General features: G+C 33.3%; 3 protein-coding genes across 3 annotated transcripts; all 3 read right to left on the reverse strand.

Annotated features, from left to right (window-relative positions):
* Positions 1-318: 318 nt before the first annotated feature.
* Positions 319-4,387, reverse strand: LOC114420376 (gamma carbonic anhydrase 1, mitochondrial-like). The gene is made up of 5 exons (XM_028386290.1): positions 4,123-4,387; positions 3,889-4,032; positions 1,437-1,562; positions 1,194-1,345; positions 319-935 (listed from the first exon to the last, which is right to left on the reverse strand). Exons 1-5 carry the CDS (start codon positions 4,235-4,237, stop codon positions 660-662), a joined length of 813 nt encoding a protein of 270 aa, XP_028242091.1. The 5' UTR covers positions 4,238-4,387; the 3' UTR covers positions 319-659.
* A 1,321-nt stretch (positions 4,388-5,708) lies between these two features.
* LOC114420384 (soluble inorganic pyrophosphatase 1-like) lies at positions 5,709-9,158 on the reverse strand. The gene is made up of 9 exons (XM_028386296.1): positions 9,023-9,158; positions 8,285-8,421; positions 8,046-8,074; positions 7,627-7,692; positions 7,325-7,432; positions 7,157-7,222; positions 6,534-6,654; positions 6,147-6,228; positions 5,709-6,037 (listed from the first exon to the last, which is right to left on the reverse strand). Exons 2-9 carry the CDS (start codon positions 8,409-8,411, stop codon positions 5,995-5,997), a joined length of 642 nt encoding a protein of 213 aa, XP_028242097.1. The 5' UTR covers positions 8,412-8,421; positions 9,023-9,158; the 3' UTR covers positions 5,709-5,994.
* A 1,290-nt stretch (positions 9,159-10,448) lies between these two features.
* Positions 10,449-14,787, reverse strand: LOC114420392. The gene is made up of 11 exons (XM_028386302.1): positions 13,430-14,787; positions 13,011-13,121; positions 12,903-12,935; positions 12,572-12,749; positions 12,302-12,483; positions 11,936-12,072; positions 11,754-11,849; positions 11,464-11,533; positions 11,304-11,378; positions 11,072-11,117; positions 10,449-10,748 (listed from the first exon to the last, which is right to left on the reverse strand). Exons 1-11 carry the CDS (start codon positions 14,618-14,620, stop codon positions 10,687-10,689), a joined length of 2,181 nt encoding a protein of 726 aa, XP_028242103.1. The 5' UTR covers positions 14,621-14,787; the 3' UTR covers positions 10,449-10,686.
* Positions 14,788-16,071: the final 1,284 nt, after the last annotated feature.

The following is a 16,071-nucleotide window of genomic DNA, read 5'->3' on the forward strand; positions in this document are numbered from 1 at the left end:
ATTATATTGAAATAATATTTATTAAATCTGAAATATAAACAAATAGTAAGTATTGTATTTTCAAAGAAAAATAATCTAATTTAAGTAAGTTAAACAAACTGAAAAAATGATTTATATTTCGATGAAGAATATTTTCTAATCATCACTAATAATTAGGATTAGTTGATTGTCAATCTTGTTTTGCGCAACACTAAGGCACATAGCACATATTAAGCGTGCATGCTAACGAAATATTACAATCAAAGTAGTTTTTAAAGTATTGAAATTGTCTTAAAAAAAGTATTGAATTTATTTTGCAAAAGCAGTATAACTGACATGTGACCAAAAAAGGATATATCATAATCCATGAAAATACAGGTTCAAGGCACATCTGAATTGATATTGTTTATTTTAAAATACATGCCCAACTACAGTACTGTAAAACTGTAGATGTCCCTGGATGACTGAACTATTACCAAACTGTTCCACTGTAGTCATTATCAAGAAATTAAAAGTAAGGCTTCTTATTGAGCACAGAGATGAGCAAAGCCACATGCCAACTCGTGCAGCATGTGTTGATATTTGAGATAACAATGGGAGCTCTCCAAACTTACAGGAAACAAAAGCAGCCATTCTCTGGAAAATCGCACATAAAGATACCATAAAAGAGAAAAAAAAAATTAAGCCTTGGGAACTTTGTCTAGCAAAACATTATCCGGAACGTTAAGCTCTGCAGGAGTTTCTTGAACACCACCTAGCACTGAATGATATTCCTCACCACGACGAGCAAATTTCTTGTAAAGAACTTTTACAAATTCAGTCTCATCAAGTCCTTTTGCATTTTCAGCAGCATGAGCCTGAGCCAAATTGGAATAATTTAAGGCAGATTGTGAGAAGAAGGTCATTTCATCTTCCGTGAGCTTCCTCAAGAACCTTGCCGGATTACCTCCCCAAACCTGCAATTAAAAGCATTCATTCAATCAGTTTAAATCAAAGACAATGATAATCCCATGCCTGATGTAAAAAAATAAGATGAACACCTCTTGAACCATTCATTTTAATTTAGGCCTGATTGCTATGACAACTAGTCAACTACCATTGTTAATTCTGACAAAACCTAACAAGTGAAACTTCATTTAATTTCGATTTTCAAGAGAGCAGAACAAAGTACTTTCTCATTCTCTCCAAAGGAAAAACAGAAGGTTCATACAAACCTCTCCATAGGGGATCCTTGTATTCTGCCTGACAAGAGCTCCAGCAGCAACCATGGCATGTTTCTCAACATATACACCATCAAGCAAGGTTGCACCCATGCCAATAAATGCCTCATCCTCAACTGTACATCCTTGTAACACAGCACTATGACCTGAAATCACAGTGTCAAAACCATAGATAGAGTTTTCACACTAAAACAATGCTGAAGTCACTCACAATAATAATTCATCACTTTCACTCACCTACAGTGACATTATCTCCAATGATAGTTGGCAAGACTTTTCCACTCAAATTAGACTTGGCAACATGAACAAGAGAATTGTCTTGTATATTAGTTCCAGATCCAATAGTAATGCTGTTAACATCGCCTTCACACAAAGAATACCATTTAAGGTAGAAAACAGCAAGATAAGTGCAAATATCAGAAAGAGGAAGCTGGGATATATCAATACTCAACCCCGAGATATTGAGTGTGCAATATGCAAATTATGCATACCAAATGATAATGAGAACATGCATACAGCATAGCAAATAGCAATAAGAAAGGCACAACAGTTGTCCTTCACAGTCCATCGAATGTGAGTTGAAGCAATGAAAAGTGAAGGAAAGAGGTAACAAATATGTGGTCCTTCCTATGTTACCCAAAGAAAAAGGAAATGCATGGTAACTTAGGGTGTGTTTGGTTTGCATTTTCATTTCTTGTTTTCATTTTCTGAAAACTGTTTTCATTTTCAAAAGATTAAAATTCTGAAAACATATTTGGTTTGACTTCTTGTTTTCTGCTTTCAAGAAATAAAAACACTGAAAATACATTTTCAAAAGGAAATGTATTTTTAGATTTTTTTAAAATTACATTCTTGTCACCGCGTTTTCATTTTACCCAAAATGAGGTTCCTGGTTTCAACTGAAAACAAGATTTTATTGTTTTCAGTTTTTGGTTCGTTTGAAAAAATATTTTTACTGAAAATGAAAACAGAAATCCAACCAAACACATTTCCATCACCATTTTCTATTTCCAGTGAAAATGAAAACAGAAAACAACCAAACCAAACACTCCCTTGGTGTGTGTTTGGATATGCATTTGTAGAATTGATTTTGAATCAATATGATTTTATCGAATTAATTCTAAGTAAACATGAGCATGAAGTAACGTGATTTTTGTTTGGATAATATATATTATAAAATTAATTTTGATACATGATATTGTTTGGAAACTTGCAATCAAAATTGATTTTGGGTGAATAATTGCCAAAAATGGGTTTTAATGAGCATATATATTATGTAGATGTCTTGTATTGTAATTCATTATTTTGAAATAAATTCCATAACCTTGATAAAAACTTAGAAAACAAATTAATATAACAATTAAATACAAAGTAGCAAACAAAAGATACAAATAAGAGAAATAATTCATACTGCAACACAACTTTGACATACAACTACAATAAAGAGAAAATGTGATAATGTTGACAGGAAACAGAACTTCAGCTAATCTTCAAATATTTTTTTTATGTTAATATTCAGAGTATTGATATAATAACAAAAGAAGTTTGAAGTATAGTAATAGTACTAGCTGCATTTGGAGCGTGGTGCGTAAGTGTCTCTTTTGTCACTTCGAATTTATCATTATTATCTTTGTCTTTTAGTTTGTCTAGGTGGAACTGAAGGGACCTGACTTTTCTGGGTTTCTGTTATAGTAAACTATAAAATGGATGCTGCCGCATAGGATTTGGAACCACAAACTTGGAGGGATACATGGAACAAACATCATGAGTCACATTAGTGTAGATAAAAAAAACTACAGCTAATGAAATCAATGAGACTTGAGTCTAAAAAGAATCATGTTTCCAACACAAAGCCAAACATCATGGTAAATGAGAAAATTATGTTTGACCAATCCTAGACTCAAGTTGAGGCCATCCAAACGTCGATCCAAACATACCCTAGTAAGCAAAGAATTTCACATTCAGTTATTTAAGGTGAGTGTGCAGATATACATCAGAGTTACACTTATACATTTTAGCATTACATTTTAGTCTTGTTTGGGTAAATTTCTCCATTAGCACTTATACAAGAAGAAAAATAAGAAGGAAACATGAAATAAGCTTCTCCAAAAGTACAAATTAGCTTATGCATAAGCTAATTTGTAGAAGCACTCTCATATTAGCTTCTCCAAAAGCTTATTTTTATCAAAGCTTAAGCTAATTTAAGTTTATGAGAGAAAATTTGTCCTTCTTATTTTTTTCTCCTAAAAGTGCTTTCAGAAAAGTTTATCCAAACATATACGATAAAAGCACATTTTAGAAGCCTAAGTCAAACATTTAACAATTTCTGTTAAAGCAAACATTTTACACCGTCTCATCAGGCACACTTACTCTTTAGATGACAAACACTGATAGTGTGTGCCTGAGAGGGCAAGTCTCTAAACATTACGATTAACGACTAACAGACCAAGGAAATGTTTGGCAGGAACCTAATTATCTCATTTCAAGCAATTTGAAGGAGAGGCCAAAAATCACTTAAAATCGTTCCACATTTTGTTGTTGTACCAATCCTGTGTAAAGTATACATTCATTTCATTAATCTCTGAACCAACTTTACATTCCAAACCAGGCTAACCTCAGATGAACCAAACAAACCCCAGTCAATGAAAATAACAAGTTGGAAACAGCTGCGGTGGCTGTGGGGTTTTACCTCTGAGAACGCATCCATACCAAATGGAGGAAGCGGGGCCAACGTGGACATCGCCGAGGAGGGAGGCACTAGGGGCCACAAATGCATCCCTGTGAACCGAGGGAGCTTTGTCGAACAGATTCATCAGAGGTCGATGCCTAGACACTGAATAATTTCGAATCGAAATAAGAATTAATGGAGTTTGGAATGAAACCCTAATAAAAATGGAAACGGAGAAGTGTAAGTAAAACATACGCTGTTCTTGAAAGAGGTAGTTGCCTTGGAGACGAGAGCCGAGGCGATCGATGGCTTGGCCGGTCTCGCGGATCCAAAATCCGACGGCGTAGAAAACTCTGCCCAAGGTTCCCATTCTGCTGTTGCTAGTGGCAGTGGCAGTGGTGACGGTGGCGGTGCTATTGCTATTTGCTTCCTCACTCACCGATCTTCTCTTTTCTTCTCAGAACTCTCGCATCCAATCTCAGAAATCACTTCACGGTTTACACTCATTTTATTATTATTTTATATAAAACCAGAATGCTTCTTTCTAAGAGTATATTTAATTATTCAGATAAAAAAGAAAAAACCATTTCCGTAGATTTAGAAATTATTTAGATTTTCCTCCTCTGAGCATATTTTTGTTACCTCTTATGAAAATAGTACTTTATTTACAAAAATTTATATATAAAAAAAAGCTGCATAGCCACTTGCTACTGGCTGCCTTTCTTCTTTTTTTTTTAATAAAAAATAACAAGTGTTGTTAGAAAAAAAAAAAAGCTTTTGTGCCGATAACATATATTAAATTAACTTATTTTAAATATATTATTAACATAAGTTTGATTTTTAAAGTATTTAACGGATTTCCTATATTTAAAAAAAATGGCTTCTTAGCAGTTTTTATTTTTATTTTTACAGAGGCTTCTTAGCAGTTAATATCAATTAAAACTATTAATATTTTTAACTTTTTTAAGGGAATATTTTAATGTGTTTTTTAAGAAAAAATGTTTTAATTTTATCGAACCTATTTCACAACTTATATAAAGTATAATATAATAGAAACTCACTGGTCTTGTTTTCGATTATCACGAGTAAAGAAAATACTTAATATCAATATGTGCATTTAAATAAGTTTCAATATATGTATAAAAAAATAGGCTTCTATATTTTAATGAAAATTAAGGAAGTAGGACCTGATTAAAATTTCAGACTGAAAATATTTAGAATTTCATAAAAAAGTTAAGTTATAAGAGACTATTTAAATTTTGATAAACCTATGAAAAAATAGAAAATAAGTTGATGTGTTTAATTAATTTTTTTTATAAAAAAACCCTGCTTATCTTTACTGATTGCCTAAAATAATTTTTTAAAAAACAGTCATAACAAAAATTGTTCACAAACATGCAACTTTGTAATGTCTATTTGAGTATTTGTTTCCATTGTAATAGTTTTCGAGGGTAAAATAATTGGATTCCAAAATAATCACACGTTTGGTTTTTGGATTCTTAAAATTAATTGTGGTAAATAAAATTAATTTTGAAAGAAGTAAAAGTTTTAAACTTTTCCAACATGAAAACGTTGATTCTAAGTATGAAATTCCATTAAATTTTTAACATATGTATATTTACATTTCAAAACAATTTTACTTTAAAATACTATTTCGGTCCAAAATAAATGAATTCAATCTTTTAAATTTATTTTTTTCAAAATCTAAACCAAACTGAGTTTGAAGTTAAAACTAATGTGGTAGGACACACGTACTCGATGCTAGCCTCTATCTTTTCATGTGAAATTTAAAGAAAAAGACATACTATTATTTGTAACTTTATCAAAAGTAAAACCAAACATACAATAAAACTCGAGGAATTTGCTTAACTGAAAATTCATTCATGTGTTACTATTTCTCCAATACCAAACAAAGGATAAGGACTTCAATACTATAAATGAACTCATTATTGGGGGGCAGTACAACCGCATCCAAAGCAGAAGTTTTAGACACTGTTGTGTCAATAACCGAGGCAGCACTAGTGCATCACAGAACAGCACGGAAATCACAATGTTTATGGAGTTTCATTCACATTTTACATATTTAGTTGGAGATCACTGAAATTGGCTATTCAGTTTCTAAGGAAGTTAGTGTCTTAAGCTCTCAACTATGTAAGCAGCATACAAGTCCCTGCAAAGGGAAACATCCATGTAAGAAAAATAAAATAATCATTCAAATTACTGCCAAGAATCCAAAAATGGACACAAAATTTGAGTCACGGTAAAGGAAAATAGCTCACATGGAGTAATTGATGGCATCAATGGCAGCTTCAGCCGGTAGAAAGTCTTCAACATCAACTATTTTGTTCTCATTCTTCTTGTCTAGTGTGACAAGCTAAGGAAAACATGCAGCAAACCACTGAAACCAGGGGATGTGGCATTGATAGAAGAAAGTTATTCAACAGGTCATCAAAACCTATGGGGGACTTAGAGTGTATTAGGTAATCCATTAGAAATTCGTCGTACATGTTACGAGATAGAAAATGTGAAAGTAAAAGTTTTTATATTGGCCCAAACGTTCTATAGGCTTTTATTCTAAAAGAAAACTAATCATTAATGAGCATAATTGTCAATAACTACGAACAGAGATGCATGTGGTTTATTTGTACGTGCAAATAACAGGATACAGTCCTCAAAGAATCTTCTGATTTCAGCAAGCCGATGTGGAGGAAGCTCATTGATGTCAGTGTAATGGCGGAACTCAGGGTCATCAGCACAAACTGCTATGATCTTGTCATCCCTCTCACCCTGTAGCAGAATTTGTTAGAAAAAAATAATTTTTCTCCAAATTTGGACTTTAAGTGGTGACAAATTATTCGAATTATGCAATGTTGAAAGACAAGTGAAATATAAAGTGAACAGAAGTTGCAGTCAGATCCTTATAATGGTGTTGAGATGCATTTAACAATGTTCCTCGCAACCTTCAATTTTATTTCTTTGATCCCAAGAAATGAACCTCCATCTCAATCATACCACTCTCCAAGGTAAAATTGGACTAGGGTTTGAAAGGTTAATGGTGACAAATTTCACCATGTCATATCAACTAAGAAGGTAGGGCAATGTTTTTTTTCTCATTTCAATAGACTTTGATGTTCAATACACTACCACTAGGCGAGGAGCAAATAATTAACTAATCAGCTAAATAATTAAAAATGCTTAATGCCTTTTATGTTTTTTCAGAAAAGACCCTCACTTCTTCATTGTTCCAATGCAAATGAAAAACAGAAAGCAAGGAGGAGGCAACTTTTACCTGGTCAATCATAGGCATTAGTCCAATAGCACGAGCACGAAGGAAGGAACCAGGAAGCACGGGTTCCTTCTCAGAACAAAAGTTCAAATTTTAATACAGTTGAAATTTTGGCTGGAAACAAACATTTTCTGTTAAGTATCAGAAACAACAATTTTTAAGCATTGGTACCTGCATTAGAACCAGCACGTCCATAGGATCACTGTCTTCACAAATGGTTCTTGGGATAAAACCATAGTTGTGTGGGTAGACAACTGATGAGTAAAGAATACGATCAACCTAAGTTGGGTTGATCAGAACATTCGTTAGTGAGTTAGTTATGCTTCACCACAGACAGGTAGCAATGAGAAATAAATTTGGAAATGGTAAATGAGAATACTGCCCTATTAAAAGAAAGTCTTTCACATTTTGCTAATACATTAAGCATATGGAATGGAAGAAGAGGAGTGCAAGAAAGAAAATGGAAACGACACCTTTATAAGTCCACTTGTCTTGTCCAGCTCATACTTAACCTTACTGCCTTTGCCAATTTCAACCACCTGCCATGGAAATCAATTTATTTCTCTAGAAACAAGAGTTAAATGGAATAATCTATGTAGGCAAAATGTAAGATTTGGAGTTTCAGACTGCTAGTGATTTCTCTTTATTTAAGCACAACCTCATTTCAAGTCATAAAATGAGGATTCCATTACCATCGTATCCTTGTTAATGCTATAGTACTTTTTTTTAGCTGCATTCACTACATACAAGTACAAAGATTAAATATTTGAAGGATTGCCAGAAATAAATTATTATAAGCCCCAAAACTCAGATGGCCATGGTGTTGCAAGAAATCTTTTGATACTTTTTTCCCTATGATTTGCAATTAAGTTACAAAAGAGTAAAAGCTTACACAGTTGAAAACAGCTGGAGCTCCTGGCCCTGCATGTGCACAAAAGCATTTGATAGTTTTCCGTCAAATATTGCTACCTCAGTGAAAAGATGTTTTGTTGAAACTGAAGAGGAACTCCTTCTTCTTCATTGAGGAGAAAACAAACAAAATAGGTTTTCGCTTTTAAAAAATAAACCATATTTCATTACATTATAATTAAAAGTGACAAAAAAAATCCAAAACAATTTAGGGTGTTTTACCAATCTCTAAATCGTGCCAGGGGTGAGCAGCAACAGTTCTCCGTGACAGAGAAGACAGAATTCTTTCATTGAGCTTAGGGTGAGGTATACTCGAATTCCATGCACTTGAATCTTCATGGTGAGCCATGTTGACTTAGCTACATAAGCATCAAAATTATCACACACACAAAATAAGAGACTATCAATCAAAATCATTACGATTCTTTTTTCTTTATCAGCAAATATTAGTTTGTTAGTTTGATTAGAAATGTCAATGGGGAATCCGAACCCACAACCTCTCCTCCCTTCTCCCTTCTCCCTTCACCCTTAAGCCCTCTTTCCAACTACAAAACCAATCTTATATCTCTCAAAATCATTACTATTCATTGCAATCAAAACAACAATCAGAAGAATCCACCTCAGTTTCTTAGAAGTACTGATTCCAAAAGACAAGTGAAAAAAAATGATTCAATTAAAACGTAGCTGTTGAAGAATAAAGACCGAAATTGACAAACACAGCATCAAGTAAAAAGAAACCTTGGGACCTTAAAAAGTACTAGCATATATGAAAAATGGTGATTACTTCATTTTTTTCAGGTTGCATTAGATCGAGAAACAAAAGAAAAAAAAAAGGGAAAAGAAGGAGCATAACGATCAACGAGGGCGATGCAGAGAATAAAAAAGGAATCATCAAAAGGAAAGCAGAAAAACAGTAGCATAGTGAATATTTTTGGGGTGGAAAGGGTTAAAGGAAGTTACAGATAAGAGAAAGAGTCGGAGATGGTGACTGAAAGAAAGTGCGAAACAAGTGAAGAGTAAAAAAGGTAACGTATAGCACTCAGTTCAGCGGCCAGTCGTTGAGTGAAAATGTGTCGTGTGATTAAAGGGAGTTTCCATCGGACGGCTATGGTTGGAGCGGCTAAACGGAATATTTGGATTTCGGACAACGTCATATGTCAAATTGTCAATCACTGCTGACCGCTGGCAAAGGAACTTTTTCCTCTGTGCTGACGGCTGATAAAAAATAAAAGAATAAATATTTATTTTCATTTAGAAGACTAATAAATTTATTTTCAAAAAATAAAAATCTAAATTTAAATTTTCGAAAGTGAAAAAAATAAAAATACTATAAATTTATTCATCCAAGCTGTATGTTATCATTGAATTTGTCAATATTTTACCTATTTAAGAATAAAAATAATTATTTATCTAAAATAAAATTACTAATTTTTAACAATTTAATGATAATTAAAATAGGTGATTAGATTAATATTTATTAAATTAAAAATATATGGTATGTCATGTAAAATTAATTTTATTTATAAATTAAATGAATACAAAAGTAAGTTAAGTAAATAAGAAATTTAAATAAGATTTAAATATATTCTATTTTTATATTTTAAATAACTGAAACAATATATAAAGTGAAAGTAATGATATTATAAAATACTTCTCTTTGTTTTTGATAAAGTTGTGATATAATTGATAAATCTTGTGGTTAAATATATGGTCTAACAGTTCAATTTGATAGTCTTCATACTTTGTTAATTTTATTTTACTTTCCAACTATTCTTAAAATCATTTACAAAATATGGAGTCAAATCCAATAATGTCATAGCAAGTTAGCAATAATAAGTTTTTTCACATTCAACGTAAGAATATGACATGATTTTCACTCAGATCATCATTCCACCAAACATCCAAACTTCTGTTTGGATTTAAGGAAAGAAAATAAAGAAAAAATATTAAATTTAAATTAAAAATAAAATAAAATTTAAAATTTGATAAACCGCTGCCCAAGAAAAGATAACGTGTTTTCTTGACTAACTCATAGGCGCGAGTCAGTGTGTTTTCGGGGTGACGACACAGTGAAGCAAAATCATCGCCAATCTCATGATGGAGCTAAACAACACATTGTTGTTTCCAAAAATTCACGGTGACATCAGGATTTTAGCTCCCAAAATCGATTACCTGTGGCATCCAAACACACTCAAACATTTTACAATATCACGGTGTTAAGGTTCACTGACTTCTCTGTGGTTCACTATGAGTTTTGAGTAAATTGGCTTTTTTTATTGTTCTTTTTTCAATTATTTACTGTGTTGTCTATGTAATTATGTTAATATTTAATTTTATGATTCAATTTTAAAAAGGAATATAAGAACAGGAGAGAAATCAGGTCCGAAAAGCTGACTTTTTGCTTGAACAATAATAAATATTTTATGCATGCGTTTTACAAATGAAACAGAATCTGATTTAAGTACTTTCCTTTCTGATCTCTACTAAAGTATTGTTCTTTCGAAAGGGGATACGGAATCACGTTCTTCTACTAATTAAAACATTCATTAGTGCTGCTCATATGATGTTAACATTCTTAACTGTGTCTGAGTGAGGATTCATCCTGTAATGACATCCATGTTAACCTACACATATTGCCGATTGCCAGAGTTTTTTCTGCACATGCTCATGAACTTGGCCACGAATTCTGCAGAGAATAGCATATTAGTCAATAACAGTATACCCATCTCAGTAGGTTATTTAGGGAAGTCATGCATATTTAAGGTTTTAAATTGCGGTTGCGGTAAGTCAAAAAACTTTTATATTACGGACAATTGCAGAAAAATGTGACTGATGTGGCTGCAATTGCGGTGCGATGCAGTTGGGGACAGTCAAGAAACTGTTAAGTTGTGACTGCAATTGCTGTTGCGGGTCCGCAACTTAAAACCATGTATGCCTTAATTCTTGGGTTATTTTTGCTAGGCAATCTATATGGTTAGTTTAAAAAAGATTAGAAGTGTTTTGCCTTACCTTCTAACTTTAGTAAAGCAGTTATTCCTGGGGGGAGTCTTCTGTCCTGTTCATTATAGACTTTGGTTACTAATTTACCACAAGAAACACACATAAACTATGGGGTGGAGGGGTTGTCTAGAATTTTAGGGAAAATGGGGAAGGAGCACAGAACTGTTATGTTAGAAATGCGCCAAGTTCTATTTTATAATATACCATCACCTTAAGACAAATTATGGAGGAAGAAACTCACATAATAAGCATGCCAGTAGTAAAGCTCCCTTCTTAAGCTGACCTCAATTCTTTTTAGGAGATGTCCCACGAGTTTCTGCATGTTTGAACAGAATGTACTTTATGCACTATTTTGATGAGTTGAATAAATTGTTTATGGACTCTTATTATTAGTTTATTACCTGGAGAATCAATTTCGGGTGGACAAAATCCAAGAGAAGCATTTGAAATTTCCCTCGTATTGAGAGTAAGCTGATAAAACCATAACAAAATTCAAATTAAAAACTTAAACCATAATCTGATCGACACTTTTCAAGTTACAAAACGATGTATTGTTTCTGCCTTCAAATAAGTCAGTCTTAAAAAGAATAGAAGTAAAGCATATTAGTTGTGTTCAGAACCCAAATGATAAGATGTTGTTAGCTTCTAATTCTCTATTATAAAACATAAGATAGAAAAAGAAGTTTCTTGCCGTGAAAATGATGGATCAGCTAGGATCTCTGCGGCAACTTCTATTACAATCTCCTCCCATCCAACCGGAATTGGTTGTTCTGCAGAAAATGGATAGCTGCCCATCATAGTGCCCCGTTTAGTCTCTATAGAGAATTTTCTAGAAATGTTAAAATAAATATGTCGCCAGTCAGAAGTTCTTACTTGTGTGCTTTGCATGCTTCAAGAGCCATGATTGCTTTTCTGAGGTTCTGCTTAGATTTTGTAGCAATTTTTGCAGCAAAATTCATGGATAGATCAATTTCCTCATTCTTTGCTATCTGAATAAGAACCTCAATAATCTGCATAGTTGAAGGTGCATATGTGTTAATTAATTTTTCTTTTTTGACAGTAATGGAAGCAAAGTTTGATCTTTACCAAAATTGCAATTTACCACAACAAAAAGACATCTTGTAGGATAAAATGATCTAGAAAAAAATACGTATAGAATTGCAGGGGAAAAAATCCATGATCTGATATGTTGCAGATTGATGTTTACTTTTACAATTTCTATAGTGTTTTTATTCTTACTTCGTGATTTTGAGGAGCATCAACTTGGATAACTTTGAATCGATTTTTCACATGTTCAATAATGTCTGCATCATCTTCACAGCAGAGCACTAATTTGCAAATATCCGAATAGCGGTCTATGATCCATTTGATAATGTGCCGGATATTATCTACTGCTTTGTGGACGTCATAAAGAACTATAACTGAAATCAACAGAACTCAACCACATTAGCTAGGCTCACATTAAAGGATCACTCAGACGTAAAATAAGCATGCGTTTAAGCTACTAACCTTTAAAATCTGACTTGAAATTAATATTGCTGACTTCGGGGGCAACTGCATATATATTGCTAATTTCTTTGATTAATCCCATTAAAGCATATTTAGCATTTGATTCTGAATTTACATCGAGCTCCATGTGATGAGAACTGGATGTTATTGGAACAGATACTTTCTTAAGCCTTTGGTCCTGTCAAAGTAGTAATACTATAGGAGATGCAACTTTTTGAAATAAAAAATTAATAATAATAATAATAATAATAATAATAATAATAAATGGTTTTTTAATCTGTACTTATCATATATCAAAACCTATATAGGTAGGAGAGTGAGAAATCTCTACCTGAATAGGGAAATGTCTTAAATCATGAGACAGCTGCAAAAGGGTCTGATAAAGTCAGCCTAGAAATACAAAACATAATTGGAAGGATAGTTATGGGAAGAAGCATACGTTACAACATGCATCCCCATATATTTCTCGAAGAAGAGCCATTGCTAGTTCTCTTTTCCCAGAGCCAGAGGGTCCTTGAAGCAAAATATGAGGACAAGAGCCCTGAGACACCTGAAAAGCAAAGTAGCTTGAGTCATAAGTTATTATACAAATACAAGTAACAATAAGAGAAGAGGAAAAAACTTAGACGTAATTTATTAAGTGATTTTAGTATTGTTCTATAACCAGAATGAAAGTTTTATCTCAGTAATTCGCGTATTAAAGATTAGTATTAAATATCTGCTCGAGGTACTGAATGAAACTTTAATTCTAATTGAAAAAAGACACTAAAACTACCTAGGGAACTACATCTTAGTTTTGTCCACAAGAAGAATTCAAGGGATGTAATGGGGACCATATTTGAGTGTTTGAGAGCATACCAATTCCTTGAGAAGTTGAGCTTCTTGTCTGTTGCAAATGAAGCCATTAAGTGAAGCAGGTTGGTGCTTATCTGCCCAGAATTGTGGGAGGCTTTCGACTACCACTGCCCTCTCTATGAAAGAAGATTCATCAATTGGTCGACGTTCAGGCGATTTTCTAGTGGTTCTACAGTTACCTGTTCTCATGCAAGAAAACCATGTATCTTTCTGATTCTTTTTTCTGTTGACTGTGAATTTCCTCATGCTTTCAGTTGTCTTTCCACTACTTTCGCTTGTTACACTACTTGGCTTCCCAGTGCCACTGCCCTTTCTGCTCGTAGCCGAAGTACTTAAAACCGTGGTTGATCGAGACAAGATATTCATATTCATCTTAATGTCAGCATTCTTTCCTTTTCTTTCAGATGGGACTCTCGTGGTGTTCACCGGTGGCCTTGGACTGAAATGCTCACGTTGTTCGATGCGTCTTGGCAACGAAGAATTCTTCGCTTGAAAGGCATTGCATTCGCGAGAAAAGAAAAGGTCACCCGGATGAATGGAATCAGTGCTTTCAAGCACTGACGAATAATCACTGGTGGGATCTTGAGATAGCTTCACCTGTGCTATCATCTCGTTGATTTCTCCAACCGAAGGAGCTTTGAAAGGAGAAGCTTCTCTTTGTCTATTAACCATTTCATTGGTTCTCCCTCCGTTGTTGCTCTCTTGAATCCTCAATCTTGGAGCAGTCACTGATCTCTTGTAGTGTGGCTTCTCAATTCTTTGCTCCCTGAAAGGAGACACGGTTCTTCCAATGTCAGGTCTCGACAAGGGACTGATATTTCTCCTTGTATTCAAACCTATTATGGGTGATGATGATGCAACACCAGCAACAGCAACAGCAACATCTGCTTCTGCTACGCGCAGCTTATAGGGTGATTTACTATGGTGTCTTCTTCGTGGAGCTGAAGCTGTTGAAGCTGATGAGACTTCGTTTTCAAACCTTGAAGGGTGCCTCCTGTGTAGTGCCATGGGGCTTTTGTTCATTAGAGTAAAATCTTTTGTTTCTTCTAAAGTGAAGTTTCTTCTTTCTCGTTCATGCCGTGGAATCTCTTGCCGCTCTGTCTCTGTGTCTGATGGTTCATAACCACTTCTTCCCTTTTTGGTTGAGCTTGGAGTCTGAGGAAATCGGTTATAATAAGGTGATGACTGATCCATTTATGGATAAGGTTGGTTAGTTTACCTTGATTGCACACAAACAACTACTAATGAAACTGGTGTTTGGGCTCTCATGAGTTTAGAAACTAAAAAGAGGTTGGGTGGAATCTCGTGAGTGGTAATGATATAGTGACAGACAAAAAGACGAGTTTGATACTGTGTGACAATGTTACAAAATGGTATCTTCCAATACAAGGAAAAAAGAAGAAGAATTGGGGATAGAAGCACGATGGTTTCGAAATGAGACCGGTTGGTAACGATAATGACAACATGCTTGTACGTGGGTTTACGTGTGAGTTTTATTTTGAGTTTTTTTTTTTATGTATATCTCTCTCTTTTATTTAACCTATAGATACAAGTAGAAAAATAATTTGCATTTTTCTCTAATTTTTTATTTTCTTTTCTTATAAAAAAATATTTTTTTGGACAACAACATGCAGAAGGTTTGAGAATCCTTTTGCTACACACAATCGGAACCAACGAATTGTCGTCTCTTAAGAGAGAAGTACAATCAGATTTTTCTACCTGGATGTGTTTTTTCTCTAAGGATAGGTTTGTGTGCTTCAACAAATACTATTTAAAATTTTTCCCTTAAAATTATTTTCCTTTGTGTTTATTGTATTTTATATTGTATTGTTAATCCATATTTTGTCATATTCTAAATTTAATTTGCTACTATAGTTGTGTTCTATAGTTTAAGGCTTTGCATCTTCTTCTTGTTTATTTCTTTTATTTTATTTTTCTAACAAACTTAGGGAGAGAAATCACTTTCTTCTTGCATAGTTTTTTCTGCAATATCATTCTGTTTTCTCAAAATGTCTATCATGGATATGATTGAGTCCCTTTCTAGTACACCTGAACAATTTATGGGTGAAAACACAATGTATTATGCTCCATTAAAAATGTTTTTATTATATTATTTCATTTCTTTAAATTTTAAAGGAGTGAGAGATTGTTGGAATATTTTCTTATAATTTAAAATTAAAATATATTTTCTTATTAATTATATTTTTAAAGATAAAATACTTTTAGAATTAGTTTTCTTGAAAAACTAAAAGCATTCCACTACTTCTATTCTTATATCTTAGGAGGCTATCTTTTACTTGTCAATTTCCTTTCTAAACGTTACAAGTCTTTAACATTAGAAAGTTTGTTGTTCGATTTTATTTTTTTGTTTCTTAATGTTATTGTTGCAAGTATTTTGTTGCTACACGTTGGTGACTGGTTGCCTTTATATATATGTAGCTCCTTGTTATAAAAAAAGTAAATACATGAAAATACAACACACAAAACAATCAAATGAACATAACACTAACAATAGATATTTTGCCTATCTCTTTACAAAATTCTACTATTATTTAAAATATGATTTGGGAGTATAGCACATGTACTAGGAGAAGGTCAAGTGAAACTAGAGCTATCTTTAGTAAATTTTCTTGTTTTAGATGGAG

Source organism: Glycine soja, chromosome 1 (assembly GCF_004193775.1).
Source record: "Glycine soja cultivar W05 chromosome 1, ASM419377v2, whole genome shotgun sequence".
In the NCBI taxonomy this organism is placed as follows: domain Eukaryota; kingdom Viridiplantae; phylum Streptophyta; class Magnoliopsida; order Fabales; family Fabaceae; genus Glycine; species Glycine soja.